The 25122-nt window shown below is 32.9% G+C and overlaps 3 protein-coding genes across 4 annotated transcripts; 2 read left to right on the top strand and 1 right to left on the bottom strand.

Moving 5' to 3' along the window:
- Positions 1-1566: 1566 nt before the first annotated feature.
- Positions 1567-7006, top strand: LOC105650666 (aluminum-activated malate transporter 9). The gene is made up of 7 exons (XM_012237604.4): positions 1567-1700; positions 1798-2209; positions 3029-3166; positions 3268-3537; positions 3671-3807; positions 3902-4048; positions 5785-7006. The coding sequence occupies exons 2-7, from the start codon at positions 1840-1842 to the stop codon at positions 6484-6486; spliced, it is 1764 nt and encodes a 587-aa protein (XP_012092994.1). The 5' UTR covers positions 1567-1700; positions 1798-1839; the 3' UTR covers positions 6487-7006.
- A 1525-nt stretch (positions 7007-8531) lies between these two features.
- On the top strand, positions 8532-15947 carry LOC105650665 (uncharacterized). Of its 2 annotated transcripts, XM_012237602.4 has the most exons (13): positions 8532-8673; positions 8779-9195; positions 9403-9649; positions 10861-10973; positions 11254-11333; positions 11518-11659; positions 11784-11864; positions 12566-12670; positions 13428-13610; positions 14097-14189; positions 14737-14876; positions 14969-15035; positions 15599-15947. In XM_012237602.4, exons 2-13 carry the CDS (start codon positions 8803-8805, stop codon positions 15716-15718), a joined length of 1764 nt encoding a protein of 587 aa, XP_012092992.1. In that variant the 5' UTR covers positions 8532-8673; positions 8779-8802; the 3' UTR covers positions 15719-15947. The 2 variants fall into 2 exon arrangements, with proteins under 2 accessions (XP_012092992.1, XP_089577724.1); XM_089721598.1 differs by having other exon boundaries at positions 8666-9195.
- Positions 15948-17006: 1059 nt separating this feature from the next.
- On the bottom strand, positions 17007-23635 carry LOC105650664 (Eukaryotic aspartyl protease family protein). Its single transcript, XM_089721766.1, has 9 exons — positions 22715-23635; positions 20831-20948; positions 19599-19828; positions 19196-19435; positions 18222-18375; positions 18013-18098; positions 17818-17932; positions 17644-17716; positions 17007-17261 (listed from the first exon to the last, which is right to left on the bottom strand). Exons 1-9 carry the CDS (start codon positions 23302-23304, stop codon positions 17143-17145), a joined length of 1725 nt encoding a protein of 574 aa, XP_089577892.1. The 5' UTR covers positions 23305-23635; the 3' UTR covers positions 17007-17142.
- Positions 23636-25122: the final 1487 nt, after the last annotated feature.

Genomic DNA, 25122 nt, shown 5'->3' on the forward strand with positions numbered 1-25122 from the left:
TTTTCCAGCGAGCTACAACAACAGAAATTGTTTGATATTGACTCTAAATATGTTGTTGAGCGTAATTATTTTCTCTACTTTCACGATCAACGACTTCTTTCTACAAATCGAACGAAATACCAAATTGCAAAATTTCATTTGTCTTCTCTGGTGAAAATCAATAGCGTCTGATCATCTCTAGCAATTCAGATAAGTACTAAAATAATACTTTTCCTTCTAAACTACAAGTTTAGTGAAATGAAAGCTCAAGGTATCATTGAGCATCGTTTAGAGCTTTTGAAGGGTGTTAGTGGAGCTTTCATGCCGGGAATCCTAATAGCCCTAATTTGCGCCGGTGCACTGGCAAGACCATTCTATGGATGTCTTGGCCAGAAGAAAAAATGGCGGTTACATTTTAGAAATATCACATTATGTGATATTCGAATAAGCAAAAAAAAAAAAGTTTTGGTCGCATGTCAGAATACTGTAACTAAATCGATATCCACTCCCAACACGTTACAAACCATGGGCTAGTGATTTATTTTGTTTGGATTTAGTTATCCAATGAGGTTAATTCTAATACAAGAAAGTGCTAAACTAAATAGTAAGAAGTAAAGAAAATTTTACTAAAGATTAAAGAAAACATGAATACAACTTAAAATACGAATGAAGGCAAGTTTGGTTTAAGATGAGCATTGATTTTTAGTAAAATTTTAATAACTATTGTTGTTAAAATATATAATAACTGTCAAAGATAGAATTGTTTTTATTTACTAGCTTGTATAATGCATCTTTTTTTTTTTCACTTTGTTAGGAAAAAAATATATCTGAATAGCCTTGATTTTATTATTTTTACATTTTAACAAGAATAGCTATAAAATTTTATCGAACATCAATATTCATCAACTAATCATTATCAGTCACATGCCATTAGCTACAAACAACCATCATTAGCTAATATGAACAATTAAATCAAAGGAGCTCTTAGTTTAAATTAAAAATTGACTTAAAAAATGTATTTTGTGTATATAGTTTAAATGTTTAAAATTTTGTTCAATTTAGTTTCAAATTTTAATAAATTTCCATTATTTTAGTTTGATTTGATTTTAGTGATTAAAAAATAAAAATAATCAAGCCAGTCAATTATTAATTTTCATGAAATGATAAATGTATGTAAGAAAAATATTTTTATATATTATACATCAATATTAAAAAATTAAAATTTTCATCTGCTTATTTTTTATTTTTTCGATTCTTTTTTTTTATATAGGTAGATATTTTTTAATTAATTTTTTAATTTTTTTAAAAAAAATTAATTATTTTAGTTTATGAGAGGTCAAATCAGACAAAATGTGCACTTTGAACCTCATTTTGGCGTCTGGCCCGAAATTATTATTGGCTATTGTTATGAGGTAACAAACCCAATCGTAGTATACAAAATCTCAATATCTTCCAAAAACTAAAAATCTCCAATAAAAACTTTGTGTCAATGCCGCGTCATCCAAACTTTCAGTGGACACGTGGCAACTTTATCTATCGTTCGATCTTGGGCCATTACCGCCATCTCAGAACTTCCAATGTTAGCTCTGTCCCTACCATTTAACGCTGTCGTTTCCATCTTGCATCTACCAACTGAATACCCTCGTCCAGTGCCATATCTCTCCTTCAATGTCTCTTTGTCCCGTCTCTATCAGATTCAGTCCCTTGTTGTTTTATCATCAGTAATTTTTTTATTATTATTATTAACCATTTTTGATTTGATTTCGCTACAATATTCCCAAAAAATTTTGTTTGTTTTTCTTTTTTGTGATTGGACAGAGGAAGAAGAACAGAACAAAAATAACGAGCAACCACGCAACCATGGCGGCAAAAATGGGTTCTTTTAGATATACTTTTGCAGAGAAGCGAGAGAGATTGCTTTCTACGAAGGGTTATTCCGAGATTGGCTTTCCTAATATATATGAAGAACAATATAATTCGAGAAATTGCTGTAGCTATCGTTTCTGGTGCGATAATGTTGCTGGGTTCTGCAGAAGTGTGCAGGATGTTGCCATTAAGGCTTATGAGATGGGTAGGTCCGATCCCAGAAAGATTGTGTTCGCCGCGAAGATGGGTTTGGCTTTGATGCTCATTTCCATGCTGATTTTCTTGAAAGAGCCAATTAAAGAACTTAGTCGATATTCTGTTTGGGCTGTTCTTACCGTTGTTGTTGTCTTTGAATTCAGTATAGGTAATTTGGTTTGTATTTATTGTACGAATTTTTTTGCCTGGATTTTTTTTTGTTTGTTTTTTTAGTATTAGTTATTGTTAAATGTCTTTGTTTTTGTGTGAATTGGTGTCTTTATGAAGTATAGTTTTGTTTTTTCTGTGTTTTTCCTTGGTGGTTTCTCATTTATGGCAGGTGTCTCATGATATTTAATATAGAAAGTTTGGAGTTTTTATAATGATGATGCTTGTAAATTTTTGTCATGGTAATGCAATACAACTGAGATTCATTTTGTTAAATAAATCAAGATAATGCATATTAGTGTTGTTTGTCTGGTAAAATTTTGGTTTCTTTGAGTTTTAGTAACTGGTGTTCATTAATGGATTTTTTTTTTTACACGTACTTGTCTATTTGAGATGTTATGCACTTGAGAATCATTTTCTATGAAGATACATGAATTCTTTGGAATGCATACCACCGGAAGATGCTATGGATCAGATAGTTATTAAATTGGTGAGGATTACAAGTAACAATTGGGATAAAATACCACTTTGTAATGTCGATATATTCAGAAGACTCATTTGTGTTAATGTGTGCGCTTATAAAAAGGTGTCCTGACTTCTTTTTTCGTTTCAGCTATCATATTTTGTTTCGATCTTTTATAAATTTCTCATGGTTTCTACTCTAGTAATGTGGGGCATTTTAATTTTTAACTTCTTCTGTGCACGGCTAAACCATGATCATAGATTTATTTGTTCTTAGCTTTTTAATGAAGGTATAGATAAAAAACAGAATTTTTTCCTTTTCTTTTTTTTCTTGAAGTTTTTTGTTCTAATTTTTCAGGTGCAACTCTCAGCAAAGGATTTAATCGTGCACTCGGGACATTATCAGCAGGAGGCCTTGCTCTTGGCATGGCAGAATTGGCTCAATTATCTGGACAGTGGGAAGAAGTTGTTATCATTCTTAGTATTTTCATCGCAGGTGCAGTTTCACATTATTGTTGTAAAATAGCATGTGCTGCTTTCATTGCCACATTGATTGGTATAAATTTTTTCTTTTCTGATTTGCTCTGTGGTTGCTAGGCTTTTGTGCTTCTTATGCAAAATTGTATCCAACAATGAAGCCTTATGAATATGGGTTTCGTGTGTTCTTGTTGACTTATTGTATGGTCATGGTGTCTGGGAATAGGACACGGGAATTTCTCCATACAGCTGTTATACGATTTGTGCTTATTGCATTGGGTGCTGCAGTTGGTTTGGCAGTAAACATATGCATTTATCCCATCTGGGCTGGTGAGGATCTGCACAACTTGGTCGTGAAAAACTTTATGCGAGTGGCAACTTCTTTGGAAGGTTAGTTTACTTATTTTTCTTTTACTTGCTATATTACACATAGAATTCATTGAATTTTTGGAAGTTCATTTCAAAGATAATGTTTTAGCTTCATTTAACAAGGCTAGACTTATATGTGTGAGCTTATATTCAGGTTGTGTTAATGAGTACCTGAATTGCATAGAATATGAAAGGATCCCTTCCAAAATCCTTACTTATCAGGCTTCTGATGACCCACTTTATAGTGGCTACAGATCAGCTGTAGAATCTACAAGCCAAGAGGAAACATTGGTATTTCTTCATTGTGACATTCTACATGTGAAACTCAATGAATATGGACTCGAATGTTTTTGTTAATTCCAGATTGTTATTTTTATATGTGAAGGTGGGTTTTGCTATTTGGGAGCCACCTCATGGTCCTTATAAATCATTTAGTTACCCATGGAAGAACTATGTAAAAGTGAGTGGTGCCCTAAGGCATTGTGCATTCATGGTCATGGCACTGCATGGGTGTATACTTTCGGAGATACAGGTAAACATGTTTTTCCATCTCTAACTTTCTTATGAAGGCATATTGGTGGAAGTAGGACCATTATATATTTTAGCCATATGTCTTTGCGGTAGTTAAGCACATGAAGTAACATTGCTGTATAGGGCTGTTGCTGTTATATGTCCTCATATTTTGAGTTCTAATTGAATTAGATATGCTTCTTTGAATTATGAGAAAATTAATCTTATCTTGTTTGTTAGTGGTATATCGTTCATACCATCTGTATTGAATTTCAATTGGCTGTGAAAATTACTAATTTTATTGCTATTTGTATTATTAAATCAGATGCGATTTCCATCAACTACAAGTTTATGGCTGAATTATAATTGATTTACTTTTTTAAGTATTACTTCTATTTTCTTTTTTTTAAGAAATCTTTGGCATGTCTATTATATGGACAAATATAATAGCTGTAGATAATTATATAAAATAAACACTCCATATACATATAGTTGATTTTGCATATCTATTGTAACACGATCCTTTTAGTTTTATCATTTGTTACTGCCATCTGATAACGGTTAGGGAAAATTTCGAAATACTTCTACTTGATAATGGGGTCATCAATTTATGGCAGATTAATTTTTCAAGTAATTGTTAGTTTCATAAATTATAAATTTTCACAATTTAAACTATAGGTGTTGGTTAATAATGTGGTAGAATAGAAATTGGCCTGGATAACCTTACATGATGTTGGGAGTAGGCACATGTCTGTTTTTTGACTGGTAGAAGCTATGTATGCTTTCCAATATCTAGCTGTAGCAAAGCTAGTTACATCCTAGCTCAGCATGCTTTTGGAAGGGGAAGGTGGCCTTCAATCTGATTCTTATTGTTACTTCAATGAATCAGACGAAAGATTAGAAAAAATGTCAGCAAAGTGATGCTGCTTTTGAAATTCAAACTTTTCAAACGTCTTTCCTTATTTATATGCTTGTGTTCACTTAAGAATTATTTATATGAAGTTTTCAGCTCTTTTCCTTTTCTTTTTTGTTTCTTTATGTTCTAATTTTCTGCTCTTACATTCTTACCATGTTGGTTGAATTTAAGAGGGGGGGTTCCATGTGAAGTTGGAAATGAAAATAGAATGAGATCTTATTGTTTTTTTTTTTTTTCTTTTTTTTTTTGTTGTGGGGTAGTGGGGTTGGGGATGGTAGGGGATCAACTCTATAATCTGCATGCATATGTATACCCTATTACATAATACATTGGAAACAACTTAAAATACAAGGGCTGGGATTTGCATGTATTGATGGATGCATTAAAAGCATAAACAGTGTATTTGTGACCTCCTGTGCTTGTTCTCTTTGACAATAGCTTGAATAGACATAGTAGATGGGATAATTTACCTGACAAGCATGAACTCAAAAAAGCTGGATTATTAGCCGGACCATTGATAGAATTATCTCTACATCTTTTGCTGGATTTATTCATTTATCTAAATCAAGTTATAAGCAGTTCCTAAACTTGGATGCCCTACAATCTGCCTCTCTGGTATTCTGGCACCAGAGGATACCTGTTGCATAACCATCATATAACTTATCATAAACCATAAAAAATGTGAAAACTTCATGTCCTAGCCTATGTACAGTGTTCAAATTTATCTTGTACTATGATTGTGCACCTGTAATGAGATATTCCAGTAGTCATCAATGCGTATGTCCCCTTATACTGCAGCCATATGTTATGTACTATTAAATTTCTAAGGTTTAAATGCATAGGCTCCTGCTGAGCGAAGACAAGTCTTTCGGCAAGAGTTGCAAAATGTAGGATCTGAAGGGGCTAAAGTGCTGCGTGAGCTTGGGAACAAAGTGAAAAGGATGGAGAAACTGGGTTCAGAAGACATTCTTTATAAGGTTCATGAGGCTGCAGAAGAGTTGCAAAACAAGGTGGACAGGAAATCATATCTTCTTGTCAATTCAGAGAGCTGGGAAATTGGAAATGCAGCAAATGATATGGGAGAGCCTCAGGAGTTGCTTAACTTTGATGATGGTATAAATAAAGTGTTGCAACACAAATCCCGTAGCGAAGCTGTGCTTGATCTCAGATCATTGACCATACCAAAAAGTTGGGAAGGCATGACACATGTCAATGACTTCAAGCCTCCCTTGCCTCCAGGTGTTTCTACGGAAACCTTGTTCAAGAAACAGGTCTCCTGGCCCAACCGTATCTCATTTACTGCCGATGCTGTCCCACAGTTGGAAGAATCAAAAACATATGAAAGTGCTAGTGCATTGAGTCTGGCAACATTTACATCACTTCTGATTGAATTTGTTGCAAGGCTGCAAAATCTTGTGGATGCATTCGAAGAATTAAGTGAGAAAGCAAATTTTAAAGAACCAGAGGAGCTGATAGCAGAAGCAGTGATAGAACCTACCGGGTTCTGGAAGAGATTGCTCAGAGGTTTGAAGTTGCGGAACTAATTAAATTCTGAACATGATTAAAGATCTTGAAGCGCAGAAAACTCTGAAAAGGATCAATTCCTTGATTAGAATGACATTTTACTGATACTTGTATATTCTAGGTTCTGAAATACAATAATTTTTTTGGCTTCGACTTGATGGAACATCACAATGACCAGTGCCAGAGTTTGATTCCACGGGGTGCTCAAGGGATGTCGATATTTAGGATGATATTGCATGACCGCTCAAGGTGTTCGGTTCAGATCATCTCCAGATAAAGAAGGATAGGCAGTAATTTTGCAGTTTCAAGAATTTATAGTGCAACTGCATAATCAAAGGGACACTGGATAAAAGATGATGCATGCATGGACATGGGACCCTACATGTGGATGTTAGGGCAAGAAATTTGACATGTAAATGTAATTCGTAATTAGAGACACATCTCTCTGTTGTTTTCTTCAGGATGCCTTGTCTATCATCCTTGAATATTTGAACATGTAAGTATGCCTCAACTCCATTCTCAAAGATAACTCTGTTCTCATTCTTTTTTTTTTTTTTTTTTTTTTTTTTAAAAAAAAGCTTTTTTAGTTTTTAAATGCATCTCTTTTACTTTCAGGTGAAAATATATATGAATTTACTTGCACAAAAAGTATGAATTTATTTTAATTTTTTGTTAGTTTGTATTATTTGATTGAAATAGTGCATTCTGCGTCTATAATATTCAACTCCATTATTTTATTATTATACATTTTTTTACATGCATATCTTTTACTTTTGACTTGTCATTTTTAGCAGATCTAGACTTAGATTTATCGCTAAACAACTCTATACACTTCTTTTCTCAACAAATGAGTTATACAAAATGATAATTTTTGGGTGTCAAAATGGTTGCGCGTATCCGCTTAATATAAATACAATCTGTTTAATAATTATATTAAATATTTAAACAAGTGTAATTTGTTTAATTAATTAGATTATATACGAATTAAAAAAATTCAATCAAATTTAATTAAACGGCTGTATATAAATCAAAAACACGACATGCATAATATTTTAAAAAATCTGCTTAATATATATTTATATATAAAATTACATTTTTATCTTTAAATGAATGGATTACACATGTGAACTCAGATACGATTTTGACGTCCTAAATAATTTGATTGCTTTCTAGTGGAACTTTTATTAATATATACATACAGAGATAGAGGTTTTAATGTTGCAAATGTTACTTTGAAGCATTTCCACCCATTTAAAAAAACATAGTGATTACATCCGCCTAGAAGTCAACAAAAATAATTAAAATCAATAGATTTTTCTCACTTTAGTTTTGTGGTTCATTATTATCATTTATGCTATGCTTCCTCTTTTCAAAATTATACATTGAGAAAAATATCCAACTACATTCTAATAGGTGAAATTAAGCAATGTATCAACAATTAAAAAGTAAATACTAATAAATTAATTCAAAGAACATAATAATAATAATAATAATAATAATAATAATAATAGTAATAATGAACTGTGATAGTTGTGGATGACTATTTGCTATTGCTAGTTGTTAATGAATGATGATAGTGGATAGGACAGTGATTACTAACTATGTGTTTTTCCTTTTATTATAATGAGTTTTTTTAGAGTTTGAAAAATATATCTTTATGTTTTAAAAAAATTAATTTCCTTTAAAATGACACTTTTTAAAAGATAATGTCATTTAGTTTTTCTAAATGCTTCAAATATCAACAAATTTAAAAAAAAAATGTAAGACCCAATATTTACAAATATTTAGCTTTTCGAATTTCATAATTAGCTTTTAAAAATAAATGTGTTCCTGTGTTAGGTTGAGTACAAATGAGAGGTAATTTATTATTATTATTATTATTATTATTATTTTTTAAATAAAACGAATGATGAATCGGGCAAGTGGGCTAAGATTACGGGCCGGGCAAAGGCTTACTTCAGTCAAAATCCAAATCCAAACCTCGAAATTAGAGAAATTCTTTCACGAAAATACTATCCCGACAAAAAAATAAAAATAAAAATAAAAATAAAAGAAAAAGAAAAAATTGCAGAAGCTTTGGATCTCTCTATTTCTACCAGAAAGGTTGTCGCTTAGAACCATTTTCTTAACAGATCGAGTTCTAACAACGAACTCCTCTCTCTCTCTCTCTCTCTCTCTCTCTCTCTCTCTCTCTCTCCATTTCTAAGGTACAGCACAAGCCTGTAATTTCAGATCTTACCTCATATTCCTTGTTTAAATTTTGATATTTAGGTATTCATTGGATCGTTTATCAATTTTGTTTATGTTTTTAGTTTCAAAGATCTAGAGGGGAAAAAATGGCAACAATTGATGAGCCTTTATACCCAATTGCGGTTCTAATCGATGAGCTCAAAAACGAGGACATTCAGCTTCGATTGAACTCGATTCGTAGGCTTTCTACAATTGCTCGTGCACTTGGAGAGGAGAGGACGAGAAAGGAATTGATTCCTTTCTTAAGTGAAAACAATGATGATGATGATGAAGTGCTTCTTGCAATGGCGGAAGAATTGGGGGTTTTTATTCCTTATGTTGGTGGTGTAGAGTTTGCTAATGTATTGCTTCCACCGCTTGAGACTTTGTGCACTGTTGAAGAAACTTGTGTGAGAGATAAAGCTGTTGAATCATTGTATAGAATTGGGGCTCAGATGAGGGAACAGGATGTGGTTGAGTATTTTATACCGCTTGTCAAGGTTGGATTCTGATTTAAATTATGCTTTTTTTTTTTTTTTTTCTTTCTGGTTCTTATTTTGGATTGGTTATCATTCCATTTTGCAATTTTATTTCAGTTTAAGTAATTATGCTTCTATTTAATGATATGGTTGTAACTTCATTGTTGTGGAGATGATGCTATTAGTTCTTTTTCTCCCACTTTATTTATTACGATTTTCAATGTTCAGAGACTGGCTGCTGGTGAATGGTTTACAGCTCGAGTTTCTTCTTGTGGATTGTTTCATATAGCATACCCAAGTGCTCCCGAGACTTTGAAGACTGAACTACGAACAATGTACAGTCAGCTATGTCAAGATGACATGCCTATGGTTCGAAGATCAGCTGCTACAAACTTAGGAAAGTTTGCTGCTACTGTTGAGCCTCCACATTTAAAGACTGACATCATGACAATATTTGAGGATTTGACACAAGATGGTAATGCATATTATACTTGCCATGCACACATTGGAATACATCTTCTTCTGCTCTGTTTTATTGTCAAATGATGGACACACTATAGAATTTGAGTTGTAGGATGCATTCAGTAGTTGAATTAGCATAATTACAACTTGCATAGGCTGCCTTTGGCTGAATCTGGTTGAGAGGGAGGATAAATATATGAAGAGTAAATCTTTTCCTGGAATGGTGTTCAATCGCTGAAAACTGTTCAGGTATATCCATGCCAGATATGTTAATTATTTAGGCATACAATGCTCATTTCTGCACTCTTCTTTGGCTCATCAAAAAGCATTCATGTTAATGTAATTGTTAGAAGAGCAGCTTGGTTAGCCTATGGTAATGTCCGTAGGTGGATCACACACCTCCTCCGCATCTAGAATGTGCATTTAACCAAACCGAAAAGAAAGTTCTAAATCAATTATTTGGAGTTTTTGGGTGACTATATCTAAAAGTGCTTTTTCTATGCTTTTATGTTCATTGAAGTTCAGTTGCAGCTTAAGATTTAAATTTTTAAGTATGACATTAAGATACTCCTCCCATAATTTTTTTTAGAAAGATAGAGTGCTGTATTAGCGAGTGGATTGCATAGCAAGTGGCATTATCTCCTCTACATTGGTTGTGAAAGTAGATGTTGAAAGGGGGAAAAATTATTCAACTTATCTACTGATTTAAAAGGGCAGAAGTTTGATTGTCTCGATATTTCAATAACATACACTCATTATTGATCTGGATGAATTAGCTAGCTTTTTTTTTTTTTTTTTACTCTAAAATCAATTTTTGTTTATTTTCTCTAAGATCATGGGTAACTTGCACCATGTCATTGGTTATTTTATAGTCAAAATTTTTTTCCTAAAAATGTATTTAGAAACTTTTCTGACTTATACTTTGCTTTACATTTCTATTTATTTAATCAAAGCAGATATTGGAAACGAAGGATTCATATAGCCAACCCCAACTAGTTTGGGACTAAGGCTTAGTTGTTACTGTTGTTGTATTGTTTCCTTGTGTTTTTCTTTTTATTTTACATGAATGATAAGCTCAGAAAATTTTGATCTGATAGGCATCAGATATATGTTTAATCTATGCTTAAGTTTTGTTGGTTTATCTGAAGCATATTGGAGATTTCTCCTTAATTTTTCAGCTGGGGGGGAAGTGTATATGAGTTTGAAATTTATATGTCATTTCAGATCAAGATTCTGTCCGATTATTGGCTGTTGAGGGTTGTGCGGCGCTCGGGAAGTTGCTGGAATCCCAAGATTGTGTGGCACATATTCTTCCTGTCATAGTTAATTTCTCACAGGTAAAACATGGTTTGGCTCTGGATTTGTTAGTTTTCTTGGGATTCTTCATTTTCCTTATGTAAAAGGGTTTCATTTTACTTATTATGCTGTGAATTTGCTGCAAGTTGCAAAATATTTGGAGCACCTCTTCTTTCTTGAAATTAGTTTTCTTCCTCCCCAGGTGAATAATGTGTAAATAGGAGTTACTTTCCTCTCACGTTGTATCACATCTAGCATGAGAAACTACAAAATCATGTAGAATTGGAATATAATGCATGATGGAAAATTTTGTCTCATCAGGATAAATCTTGGCGTGTTCGTTACATGGTTGCTAACCAATTATATGAGCTATGTGAAGCTGTTGGTCCTGAGCCTACCAGGTAATTTTGTTTGTTCAGTGTTTTTGTGTGGGTGTAATATTATCTTGCCGTTTATTTTTGCATAATTTGGCTTCACATACTTATTTTGTTTCACATCAGCCAACGAACCAAAAATTACTTTCAGAATTCAAGATCACTTCCATGATTAATCTTTTTAAAAGCTGTAATTAAATGATTATTTTAGGTCCGATCTAGTTCCTGCATATGTTCGGCTACTTTGTGATAATGAAGCTGAAGTGCGTATTGCCGCTGCTGGCAAAGTAACTAAATTTTGCCGGATTTTGAGTCCAGAACTTGCAATCCAACGTATCCTTCCTTGTGTGAAGGTACATGCTTATAAAATGGTTTACCTATGTCAATCAAGTTTCTTGTTTAATTATGCCGTTGCAATCGAATATGAGGTGCCATGTCCATACTGATGCTTCAACTTTTGAAGTTTGCCTACTGTAGGAATTGTCCACAGATTCATCCCAACATGTTCGTTCTGCTTTAGCTTCTGTGATAATGGGAATGGCACCAGTTTTGGGAAAAGTAAGTATTCTGTCTCTGTAATTAAGTTGTTGCTTCAACTTGGCATGCTTTAGTTGCACTCTCACGAAATCTTAACTGTCATCATTTTCGAATAGCATGAAACATATAAAATTTGAAGATTTTTATGGGCAACTGCAAAATTCGATGAATTGGTGTCCTGTGATCTTATTTTATCTTTAATTGCTGAAGAAGAATAAATGTTATGTTTTTTTGGCTACTGTTCTTGTTCTCACCATAAATGGTTTCTCTTGTTTACAACTTGCTGCTTCTACAGTTTGTTTCTTTTCTGTGTGTGTATGTGTGTGTTTTTTAAGTTATGGATTAACTGCTTATCTAATTTAGAAAGGGGAAGTGCTATTGTCGCAGGTTCTTGCAATTGGACAATGATAAGGCTTTCACATTTTCATGATAAGACTATGATTTATATGATAGGGCTTTCACATCTCCTTGTTAGATTTTTGTCATAGAGTTCTAATATCTTGTACCATATGCCATTACAGTTGCCATGCTTGCTGATTTGTTTGTACTTGTGTCCTTGATTTTAATATTTTTGTCCCAGATGATGCAAGCCAATGTTTTTTGCTATTTTGTGATTGACTTAGCATTATTTATAACTGCTATTGGTTGCTATCTAGGTAGCATGTTCAAAGAATTACTGTTTCTATCCTGGCATATAACTCAGTTACTGTTGATGGTTGTAGGATGCAACAATAGAGCAACTGCTGCCCATTTTTCTCTCTCTTTTGAAAGATGAATTTCCTGATGTTCGCCTCAATATTATTAGCAAGCTTGACCAAGTCAATCAGGTTTGTCTAAAATTCTTATATTTATTTTTTCTCTTATCTTTACTTGCTAAGAAAGATCTTGATGATACAGTTGCACCTTTTTCTTTTCTACAATACTGGTTAGGAAACAGTGCACTGCACAATGAATCAATGCAAACAAACATTTTTTGGATTTGTAGTTTGCTTTCATGACATATAGTTCCAAAACATTTCTGGATTCAAATGATACACAATGCTCTTGTACATTTATGGTTTTACTCCTTATATTCCTGCTTTGCGAACTAGAAATTGTTCCATCTTTCATCCTATAAATTATTGAATCATTTGTTGGTAAAATACATTTTTGGTAAGCGATAAATTACTTGATAAACAAAATGTTATATTGCATTTGTTTCTCAAATATTAACAGTTCATTGAACAACTTGAAAACATTCCATACTGAATTGGGGAACTAGAGAACTAAGCTAATGGAATTGATGTGAGATCATAAGCTGATTCATGATTTGGCATCGGCAGAGGAACTTCTTGTTAAAATTGGGAGTCTCTAGCAGATTTACTTGTATCTTCCGACGAGGTTCTTCTTTTTTTACACTTCTCATTAACACAAGTTCCTTTATTCTTATAGGAGATCTAGGGTAAAAGCTTAATTTGGGTCAATATATATATGTAATTCTAGGCCGGAATACATATTGGTAGTTCCTTTTTTCACATTAGTGATACTCATTAGTCTGATTGTTATTTTAATGATCATGCTAATGCCATATGAGTTACAATGCAGGTAATTGGCATTGATTTGCTCTCCCAGTCGCTGTTGCCAGCAATTGTTGAGCTTGCAGAGGATAGACACTGGAGGGTCCGACTTGCAATAATAGAGTACATACCTTTATTGGCCAGTCAGTTGGGTGTAGGATTTTTTGATGATAAGCTTGGTGCTCTTTGCATGCAGTGGTTAAAAGATAAGGTTTGTAAAGCTCTGTTATTTTTTCATAACGTTGATTTAGGCCTATCCTTCAATCTTTGATTTAATGCTGCAGATTTTTCTATACTTTTCTGTGGTCAAAGGTTATCTTATATGCTCATAAAATTATTAATTGCATTCATACATATTTCCATATTAAGTATTAATCATTGTATCATCCTCTCCTTGCAAGTTAGAAGTAGATTTCATTTTGCTGGTTAACACACTGAAAGCATATATGCAGATCACTGTGGGGTGCTTTATAATATTGCTTTCATCCCTTCTACTGATACAATTTTCAGCCCATGTTCATGATTGCACTAAAATTGTATTATGGATTGTCCAGTGTGGTACACGAAGTTTGTTTGTTGTCACTTGGTAAACTTTGTTGTGTCTATTCCACAATTACTGTGCATAATCTTGTAAGACTCACCAATTAGGATCTTTTTGTTTTTTATGCTTTGCTAACTGTATTGGCTAAAATTGCAGGTTTACTCAATTCGTGATGCAGCTGCCAATAATGTGAAGCGCCTTGCAGAAGAATTTGGTCCTGATTGGGCAATGCAGCACATTGTTCCTCAGGTTGATCTCACTATGTGTCTCAAAATCTTTTTGTTTTTAATTATGCCAAAGGGACAAGCATAACAGTGTCTCTATTGCTATTTAAACATGGATAAAGGTGTTTCGCATGATAATTTTAAATGAATACATGATTCTAAAACTATATTTGTTACATGTTTTATTGATTCAGCAAAAACTGCAGGAATATATGTAACATAACATTGTTACCTGGACTACTCTATGTGCTCCCTTGTCTTATATATCAAAACCATTAAGTTTGCACTGTCGTAATGACCTAAACTTAAGTTGAGTCAAGTTTGAGCCTGACAGGAAACAAACTGAGGTGATCTTTATTTGAAAATTTGGATTGCCTCATTTATTTCCCAGGAGACCTGTGTAAGATAGGGAAACATTGTGAATAAAGATACCCAACAAGGGAGAGAGCTATTACAATTGTTGGGCTAAGTGGAAATGTTCTTTAGCCCTTAACCATTGGTTTTTCCTTTTCTTTTGTCTTTTTCATTTCTCTTTGGTGTATTATGCTAACTACCTGGTAATATGTTGACAGGTTTTGGACATGATTAACAATCCACACTATCTGTATCGAATGACCATCCTTCATGCAGTTTCTCTTCTTGCTCCTGTTATGGGCTCAGAAATTACCTGTTCAACTCTTCTTCCTGTTGTCGTCAATGCATCAAAAGATAGGTAAAGGAGCTGGATTCAAAAGTTCAATTGTGAGCAGTAATATGTTTTTCTATTATAACCTGGGTTGTGAAGCTGAGAGTTGCATGTTACAGGGTACCTAACATCAAATTCAATGTGGCCAAGGTGTTGCAGTCACTTGTTCCTATAGTTGATCAGTCTGTAAGTACTTCTGTCAATTAAGTAAACGTCATGGCTGGAATCACTGTGCTTTTGATTTCTAAATACTTTTCAGTCTTGCATAATAATATTGTACAAGTTTCTCTAGTGTGACCTGTAATTCAATGATAATACTAGATGCTTTTGTTTTCTCATAAATACAAATGACAAGGTCAGATAAATTTCAAAGGCTATGTTTAGAATGAGGGATTTTAGATGAGGGAGTTCAGAATTCCATCAATTCTATCATTTCGATGGTAAGGAAAGGATATAAAATTCATGGTTTTTCAAAAATCCCTCATTTTTCAAAATCCCTCTCACATACCTCATCTAAATCCCACCTAGGGTTGGATTTTGCCGAATCCCTCATTTATTAAAAATTGGGGCACTAACAAGTCTGGGGTCCATTTAGAAACTAGTTCTTTCTTAAATGATTAATATTTGGAACTTGTATTGAAGTGTAAATTATAAAAAACCAACGTGACGCCAAATTCCAAATGCTCAATCAGTGAATAATGACTGCTGTCCTAAGATACCCAAGATTTAATCTTGCTTAAACTCTGCAGGTAGTGGAGAAGACGATTCGTCCATGTTTGGTTGAGCTAAGCGAGGACCCAGACGTTGATGTCAGATTCTTTGCTACCCAAGCACTGCAGTCAAGTGATCAGGTCATGATGTCTACCTAGATTGAATGTTGTAATTAGGAATTCTTTTCCATATTCCCATTTTTCACCTTTTCCCAATTCAGTTGAATCATCTTACTGATATATATGTAATATCTGACATGAGGTGCTAAGGTTTCTTTCTGAGACGATCTTTTCCCTTAGACACTGCCTATTTTTGTAGAAAGTTTCTTCAAACATATCACCAGTTAGCTTGTATTCTGTCATGCTAATGCCATTTCATGTTTTTCAATCTTGCTATTAACAAGTTGGATTCCTGGGAGGAATTAGAATTTTCGGTATTAGTTTGGTTCTTTAGTTTTGATTCTCGTTTTGCTGTTGAATTTCTATATTTTTTAAGGAACAATCATAATTCAAAAGTTCTGTTATTTTGATGAAATCTTACTCAAAACTGTGTAGTTCTTCTATTTAGTTTGAACTGAACTGATACAATAAAATTGATTTTTATTTCTGCTTCAACTTAACCAACTTGAAACATCAAATTACATCATAGATCTAAATATTATGTTGAAATTTTAATAAAATCCTATCTAATTATTATTCCTTTTACTTATTGAATAATTAAACACATATAATGGAAAAAAATGCATAAACCTAAATAGCATATGTTGCCTATGCAAAAGCTTTTATATACAATATGATGGTATTTAGTTTGTCATGTTAAAAAATTTAAAATAAGATGGATTATTTAAAAAAAATTTAAAGCTTATAAAAATAAGCTTTTATAAGTTTGGATCGCTTCGGTATGATATATATATATATATATACATACATATATAAAAGAAGAGATGATAAATTAACATATAGTTTGAATCCATACACCATCTTTATTAGTACATAACAATGGAGGTCTTTTTGCATTGCGTACCCATACAGTGTACTCCATACTTCAAATTTACAAGATATCCGTATCATTTTTAATTCCACTTCAATTTGCTTAAATTCGAGTATCTCCATTTATAGTTTATGCTATGCCAAGTGCCAAGAAAAAAAATAAAAGGTATCTAATTTATGTTATTCAGTTAATCATTTTCAGAATTTAAATATAAGCTTAATAGCCTTATCAAGTTCTAGAGAAACTAGAGCTCACTATTTTCTTATAAAAAAATAATCCAATCAAGAATAGAACAAGTATAGAGATAATAGGATTTAATTACAAGTCTAAAAAAACACGACTTTGATAATAATGAAATGATATATATATATATATATATATATATATATATATATATATATATATATATTTCCTTTTTTATTTTTTTTTAATTTCTTTTTTCCGTTTGTCATAGCATACAGAAACATGTTCACACGTCTTCATATAGTAAACTGTAGAAGCCTTTATATAAGATTTACAAAAAGAGTAGAAACTCAACTGATTTTGTACAATATTTTAGTTTGCACTCTTGATTGGAGTCTTGTCATAATATCTATCCTTCAAAGAATGGCAGGCTCTTGAATCTTGTCGGCTTCATGCAATCCGATGGCGCCCACCCGATTTTCTTGTTCACATTATCATATATCACCAGTTGTCCGCGCAGCGATATGTCTGCATAATATTGAAATTAGCAGCACATAATATAAAAAATAAGGAGAGGAAAAACAGAAAGGTGCACCAGTTCTCAAGTTATTACTGATACGAACAGACATAATCATCAAGTTATATGGGTTTAGGGATTAGGAGCTTCTACTGTGGCTTGAATTTCAAAATTAACAAACTAGAAGAAAAACTGAACTATATATACCGGAAATAATTAAAAGAGCAATGGAAAAAAAAAAGAGAGGGATCAACTTGAATTCAGGATAGCTATTCGAAATCTTAGTGAAAGACTAGGTTTGTTATCTCATGTTTGATTGCAAAGAGTTTTATGCACCAAACATTTCCATGCTAACATTGCAAGGTTTCTGAAATCCATTTTAAACAAACAAACCTCCAAGTATAATGGTGGATCCATCATGCACTTTGCTTCCATCAAGAATGCCCAAGCACACATTGCCTTTATTCTGCAGAATAGCAGGCTCATTACACAATTATCTGCATGCAAACATAGGGAGCCAACTTGAACATAAGTAAACTGTGCACTAGAATTTAAGGAAATTCTTACACTGATGACCAAGTAGCCTTCTGGAGGAATCCGAAACTTAGTAGAGATAATCCACCATTTACTTCCAAATTGAAGGGTTAAAGTCTTGAAGAACTGCTTAACATCTGTAACAGATCTGCAAGCATATTGTTGTAAATTTAAAAGTTGCAGTTGCATGAAATTTAAATATGATCTTATATATATGTGAGTGAGTACCTGATAGGGAACTTCGCTCGCCAGCAGAAAGGCAATGTTGTATCAGATGTATCTTGTATAAGTCCCTCTTCAGAAACCTCCTTCAGCTGTATATATATATATATATATATATATATATATACACACACACCAGAGAATCAATAACAGAACTTCGAAAAAAGATTTCAGTGACATCATGTAGTTGTAGATGAAAAAATAAAATCACTTACAGAATCAACCAATTCAGAGTATGCTTCTTTTGTGAAGTATGTGTAAGAACTGCCAGTATCGAACACTATTCGTCTTACACTTCTGTCCTGCCCACCTAAACTAAGGGGGCTGTTTCCATAATTCAACTTCAAAATCTCAGTATGATAAGATTCTCTGAGAAATAAAAAGAAATATAAAATTTTGAGAAATTGAAGCACAACAAATTTGCAGGAAAACCATTGCAGGTATAAAATCACATACACTGAATGGAATGGAAAAAGGAATAGAATAGAATGAGAATGGGAATAGGTATTCCTATTCCTATGTTTGGTATGCAGCATTGAACAGGAATTCTGGTAACATTCCTTTGTTTGGTTAGAGTAATGAGGTCAGGAATAAAAAGGAGAGTTACTAAAACGACCAAAAGACTAAAATGAGAATGGCATATTTGATATTTTGCCCAAAAAAAAAAAAAAAAAAGCACATGTATTTGGTTTTTTGAACAAATACATGTGCTTTTTTTGAACAAAAAAAAAAAAAAAAAGCTTATTCCTTGTCTGTTCCAACCTCTCTTTCAAGGAATTCCTATTCCTTGTCTATATTCCCTTCTTTTTCCTATTCCCCCTTGGATTCTATTCCCAATTCCATCCCCTGCAGTGAACATGGCCAAAGAGATGGGGGATGGGGGACATGTGCATTGCTTGGAACTGGCATAGCAGATGCTGCATTTCTTCTAAAATTTTCACATACATTCCTCCCCCTCACCTTACATAGTTAAAGACAATGAAAGGTGAAAGATGAAACAATCATGAAAAATAAATTTAGAGAGAAGATAAAAATAATTTACAACATATGTTTGAGAAAATCTCAACAAAACAACTTAAGCTTCAACTTGAAGTGTGTATTGTGCGCCATGAAACAGAAACTATAAAGCAAAAGCAAAAGAAAATCCTGGAGTATATAATCAAGAAAATCTTCAGGTATATTTACTCACATGGAAATACTGTGGAGCATGGGAACCCATGCAATACCCCAGCGTGGTACAAAATCATCACCTAAGAACATATATCCACCACCACCTACATCATTGGTAAGGCAATGACCTAACACATTATTAATTATTCCCCGGCTTGCCAATTGAGAAGGTAAACTGATTTTAGCTCTGCTTAGTCCAAGGATCCCATCTGTCTGTGCCAATGTGTTCAAAAGTAACCCTTGCTGATCATAGGCACACCTTCCAGACAAAAATGTGTGCATATCAGGATTTTGGAATCAAATTGATAGAGGAAAGAACAGAATAATAGCAAACACAGAGCTTCAAGAATTTAATAGCAGGAAAATAAGATGGACAAATCAATAGAAATAACAATAAAAAATTAGAGGTAACAGAGATATACCCAAAAATAAAGTTGAAGTTAGTTGCGGATCCATTTGCCATCATTACATTAAGTTGATCTCTTGCAAGAACTCCCATGGAGGAGCTATGATCTGCATATTCAATCTCATAGTCACATTGCTGGCATGCTTCACAATATCCTGGCTTTTGATTTCTTTGAAGTTCAACACATAGTAAGTCCTTGGGTGGTACAATATTATCTCTCCTTGGTTTGTACAAAGCATTTGCTCCCTACATCAACCATATACATTGGGCTTAGATAATTTGCAAACATAATTTAATGAAACCCAGAGATTGCACCGTTTATCATAATTTGTTAATATGTATTAGCGTATTCTTGTTAAGGATGTAACTCATATTAGCTTTCATTTAATCTATTAAACCTTAGCAGAGCATAGTAACCAATCGCAGTGTAAGTTGCGTTGCAAAATGGTCAATCTCTAATAACAAAAAATTAAATAAGAAAAACTATAGAGCACAATCCATGTTTGCCCTTGATGGTTAAACCTGCTACAGCTGCTTCCAAGTTTCATATATGCAATATGGGAAAGACGGAAAATGCCCCTTTTATTTTATTTTATTTTATTTATTTATTTATTTTGCTTTCCTCACGTTTGCATGATTAATCAACCATTCAGATGAAGAAAGTGCTCTAAAAACTATGGAAGACGGATGTCTGGCCAAACATATATGAAGCAAGTAGCTCAATAAATAAACTAAAACCTGCTATTTACAAGAAAAGCCAAGTGTCATCCTCAACTTTCAGTTAGCCCATTGCACTATTCAATTAATAAAATTGCAAGTATGGTACTTAAAAGTTCACATTTTTCAATTATCAGATATGTGTTCAATAAGTATGATACTTTATGCATCTTTTAATACAAATTATTGACCAAAGGTTTTTACATTTTTTAATCATTTGATAAGTGTTCAACAAGTACAACATATAAGTTAAAATGTTCCGTGTGCAATTTTACAAGTTAAGTGTTCAACAAATGTAATTTTACAACTTCAAAGATTTAATGGATCAATGTAAAAATTGATGATGCCACTACATCTTTCCTGTCTGGTGTCAATTTATGCATTTAGCCAAGTGAAGAATATATAAATAAAAAACTGTGCAGCACTAATACAAAGTAGATCAAAAGCAGATTGCAAGCAAAATTAGAGGCTGCATCTATGTTTCCCATCTTAAACTCACTACTTAAAGGACCAGTAATAATTATATGTTACCTTGGCACAGCTAGCACAAGGAGCATCACATTGAATCCACGTTAAATCGCTAGCAGTATCGACATCAAGATAGTAAGGTCTTGGAGGACTCCCCACAAGAATGTATGTGAAATACAATCTGCATAAAAAAATTTAAAAGTTAAAGAAGAACTTTTAGATAGCATCAGAATTGGCAAACAAATTCCAAGGCATCCAAAGGTGAAAGCAACAAATAAGATGTTGCATTAGAAAATTCCAATAGTTGATCATAACCTCAACCTGCATGTGGATATGACATTCTTCACAGCAAACACCTCCTTAAGTTCACGCATCAGATAGAGAAATTGCAACATAAAACCAAACTTCTTAAATAATAAAATTTTTGAAGTTTTTTTTTTTGGGTTGGGGGGGGGGGGGGGGGTTAAGAATAACAGGAAAACTAGTTCCTAAGACAAGCAAATCAACCACCAAATTTTGAGTAAATATGCTCTGTTACAGTGGACCACCCAAACAAAAAGCCTCAGGAACCACTGCCTGGGCAACTACATTTATATCAGTCCACCCTCAAGTATCGATTATTTAAAAATTCCAAACATAAAAAGACAATTGAAAATTCCCAAACTAAACATTCTCTTTCCTCTTAATCATAATTCTCACCCCCAATAATCCTAGGACTCAAGGCATCACTTGCTTAGCTCCAATAAAGAAAATACAAGGGATTCTGGCAACATAACAATAAAGCAAATTTGGTCTATTTACACACTCAACACCACACATCCTTAAAACCAATTTCCTCAAAAGGCTGATTTCTGAATTTTCACACATCATCTTTACAGCTCCACAGAAAAAACTACTACTGTTTTAAGCATTATCCTTTCTATCTACGCTGAAGCTTTTTAGGATAGACATCACCAATTCACCGCTTCCTATTCAACCAACACCATCATGGCTATCACCGCAATGCAACATATGGTTCTTCATGATTAATATGAGAGGATATTACTTCTAGGAACCATTGTTTAAACTAACCTTTTAATTTGCATTATCAAAGACAGGCATAAAGCAGGCATGGTTTTGTGTCAGGTTGACGTGTGACAAATTGGAGGAAGAGAACTTCAATTTCCTCCCCCCGAGTACCTTAGAGAGCACATCAAAACGGTGCCTGCTGTTAACATAGTAGATATAACATTGACAAATATTCTTCTTCAATTTCCACCCTTGATGAAAGGATCTTCCTAATCATGGGATGGAATTAAACTTCAATCATTAGCTAAATGCATAAATTATTGCAATGTTTAATATTCACAAATTATTTTTCCCCACACATGTAGATCACTTGTGAGATTTTTAACATTGCACTGCAGCACATTAGAGTTATAATCACATACAGATGTAAACCATATTAAACAGCAGGCATTGGCATGTACTGTTGTTACATTTAAAGTGGCATTTCCACAGATTATGCAGAATGTCTAAGTCACATGAAAAAATTGAGAGGTATTTCCAAGTATTTCTGCCAAGAAAAGCACAAGTTACCTTGAAGTAATCAAGCTTAAAGCACGGAAGGACAAAAAGCAAAGTAAAAAATTGGATTCCAATAAAAAATAACATGATAAAGTAGCAATAGTAATTTTTTGTATATTGCAGCTATTGACTATTAAAAAGCACCTTAAAGGCTAATAAAGGGTGCTTGCTAAAATGCACCCATGGCCATGATTGTTAAACAAATCATCCTAAAGTTAAAGAGATATGATTGGTCCAAAAAAAGAACTTTCCAGTGTGCTTTAAAATTGCAACATCCCATCATCAAGAAATAACTTAAATTCAAATTTGCTCTCTCTGTCTCTGTCTGAAATGCAACACATCCAAAATAAAGAACTAGAATTGAATAAGTTTGACAAATACCCATCTGGATAAACATTGCCCCTAACAGGGAAAATGGAAGAAGATGAATCCAAAGCAGCAGTTTTTGAAGAAGACAACTCGTTATCTTTATGAGAAAAAATAGCCTCATCAGCTGGTGCCGCCAAACTCTCCTTATAAACATACTTCACCAGTTTATGCTGAACATCAATTTGCGAAATCTCACGGGTTCCAAATTTATGATATAACGGAAAGATAAAAGATTTAGGTCTTTGATCATCGTCAGAAGCCTTCAATTCCTGAATAGTACTGGAGAAGAAAGACCTATAAATAACAAGAGCGAAAAGAGAAATACACACAAAACCCAAAACCTTTCTCGGGGTACCAAGATAGAATCTTGAAAATGAGAATTGAGTTTCAGGGTTTTGTGGTGGTTGAGATCGGACTGGAAACTGATATTGTTGATGGGTTGGGGACTGTTCTTGTTCTTGGATATGGGTTTGGTGAGACTGTGAATAGTGATTACCACCAAGTGTAAAAGCAGTGATTGTTTTGCCTAAACAAGGGTTATCTGGTGGTGGAAGTGAAATAATAACCACTCCTTTTATCTGGGGTGATTGATCACACTCCATAACTCGTTCTCTTCTTATTAGGATATTACATATATATTTATACAATATAAAAATTGATAAAGAAAAAAAAAAGAAAAAGAAAATATCAGAAAGAGAGAAGGAGAAGAGGGTTATTCACTCATTCTTCAACTGGACTATATGGATATGGCGTCTGATTTCCTGATCACTCTTCTTTGTCTCCAGAGTTTGGACAGGTAGAGAAGTCAATATGAAAGCTAATTACATCATCCACAGGGCAGAGAAAGATTCAAAGGAAGGACAATGGCGAAATTAAAAGGGAAAAATAATAAAATAATAATAAAAAAAAAAACACTACAAAAGTGTAAAATGAAGAATCTAGGAACTTTACCATTCTCTTCACTTCAATTTCCCATAGCAGAGTTACTATATAAGGCCCACCGGTTACGGTAGATTGAGACTTGGCGTTTGACTTGATCTCATAGTTCATTATTGTCAGTCAAGATAACGGAAAGACGAAAATGCTCCTAGAAAATGCAACGCTCCTTCGAAAACCCATGAGTGTGGCTGAAGTAGTAAATTACATTTGAGTTCAAAAAATAATCCGTGTGAAAAAACGATACTACTATGAATCTGGAAAAGAGAATGCAAGATCGAAGAAATTCCAACAGACTCCAAAACAAAAATAATCTCATTGCCAAAGCTGATGTGGACACTTATGATGTTAAAAAAATATAGGATGACAACATAAATCATTATTTTTAGGGGAAGTAATTATTTCATCTGCGAGGTTTCAAGAAATTAATTAATCCGTTTCCTATATATATAATATTTGATTATCGAAATTTGATTACCTCACATTAAATGATTATTCTGCCCAAAATTATGTTTTTTTTTTTTAATTCACGAATTCACGTTTCACTTTTCTAAACAAGAACCAATATTTTATAAATTTTACATTCTAATGAGTACCATACACTTGATGTGATAATAATAATAAATTTTAAAATAATTAAACTATCAGCACCTTCCAAGAACACAGCAAGTTCATATCTGTGGGAAAAGTAAGCTTAAAAAAAAAAAAAAAAAAAAAAGTTAAAAGTCTCTTTCAAACCTTATCGTTCGGTTTGGAAAAGTGTTGCCAATTAGATTTGAATTCCAAGTCCCAATTTTCGACCTATCTACTTAATAATCTCATCATACACCATTTGGACTAAGTACCAGTTTCACATCTAGCTTTTTGACTTACTTTCCAAGGCAAGCCCGGATACATGCATCAAACAAGCTGTTCAATAAATTGTTGAAAATAGTTAATATTGTATTTAGATATATATATATATATATATATATATATATATATATATATATATATTCGAATGTATAAATTTAGAAATTAAAGTTTATTTTTGCATTATCAAATATTTGTGAATTTGGATTTGAATGAAATGTAATACACTCTGTTTTACGATATAAGTCAATTAAAGTTAAAATATAAATCAATTAAAATTTTTACATACTAAATAAAATTAATTTTTTAAAATTATAATAAAATAAAAAGTAATTTAACCAAATTGTTATTTATCTTAAAATTAAAAATAACTTCTAAATGCAATAATTCTATCTAATATAAATAAAGATAACATTTCAAAAACATTATTTATTACTCCTTAAAATACTTAAAGCAACTTATATTTTGAAACAAAACAATCATCCAAAAATACTTATATTTTGAAAAGGATAGAGTATGTTTTAAACATACTTTAAACACATCCAAAAATATTCTCCCCTTTTAAACATATTTATAGTTAAGTCTAGGCTGAATGCATAATTTTAAACACATCCAAGGCAGAGACTAGTTAG

This window comes from Jatropha curcas, chromosome 5 (genome assembly GCF_041381405.1).
Source record: "Jatropha curcas cultivar XTBG-Jc1 chromosome 5, XTBG_Jcur_1.0, whole genome shotgun sequence".
In the NCBI taxonomy this organism is placed as follows: domain Eukaryota; kingdom Viridiplantae; phylum Streptophyta; class Magnoliopsida; order Malpighiales; family Euphorbiaceae; genus Jatropha; species Jatropha curcas.

Bases quoted from the DNA above. Each gene is read 5' to 3' on its own strand.
- LOC105650666 (XM_012237604.4), top strand. From the start codon at position 1,840: ATGGCGGCAAAAATGGGTTCTTTTAGATATACTTTTGCAGAGAAGCGA. The intron at 3,167-3,267 runs GTGCAGTTTCAC...TGTGGTTGCTAG, and splicing joins TCTTAGTATTTTCATCGCAG to GCTTTTGTGCTTCTTATGCA. The intron at 3,808-3,901 runs GTATTTCTTCAT...TTATATGTGAAG, and splicing joins CAAGCCAAGAGGAAACATTG to GTGGGTTTTGCTATTTGGGA.
- LOC105650665 (XM_012237602.4), top strand. From the start codon at position 8,803: ATGGCAACAATTGATGAGCCTTTATACCCAATTGCGGTTCTAATCGAT. The intron at 12,671-13,427 runs GTTTGTCTAAAA...GTTACAATGCAG, and splicing joins AGCTTGACCAAGTCAATCAG to GTAATTGGCATTGATTTGCT. The intron at 14,877-14,968 runs GTAAAGGAGCTG...TGCATGTTACAG, and splicing joins GTCAATGCATCAAAAGATAG to GGTACCTAACATCAAATTCA.
- LOC105650664 (XM_089721766.1), bottom strand. From the start codon at position 23,304: ATGGAGTGTGATCAATCACCCCAGATAAAAGGAGTGGTTATTATTTCA. The intron at 18,376-19,195 runs GTGAGTAAATAT...TTTATTTCTCAG, and splicing joins ATGCTCCACAGTATTTCCAT to AGAATCTTATCATACTGAGA. The intron at 17,933-18,012 runs GTACTCACTCAC...ATATGCTTGCAG, and splicing joins CGAGCGAAGTTCCCTATCAG to ATCTGTTACAGATGTTAAGC.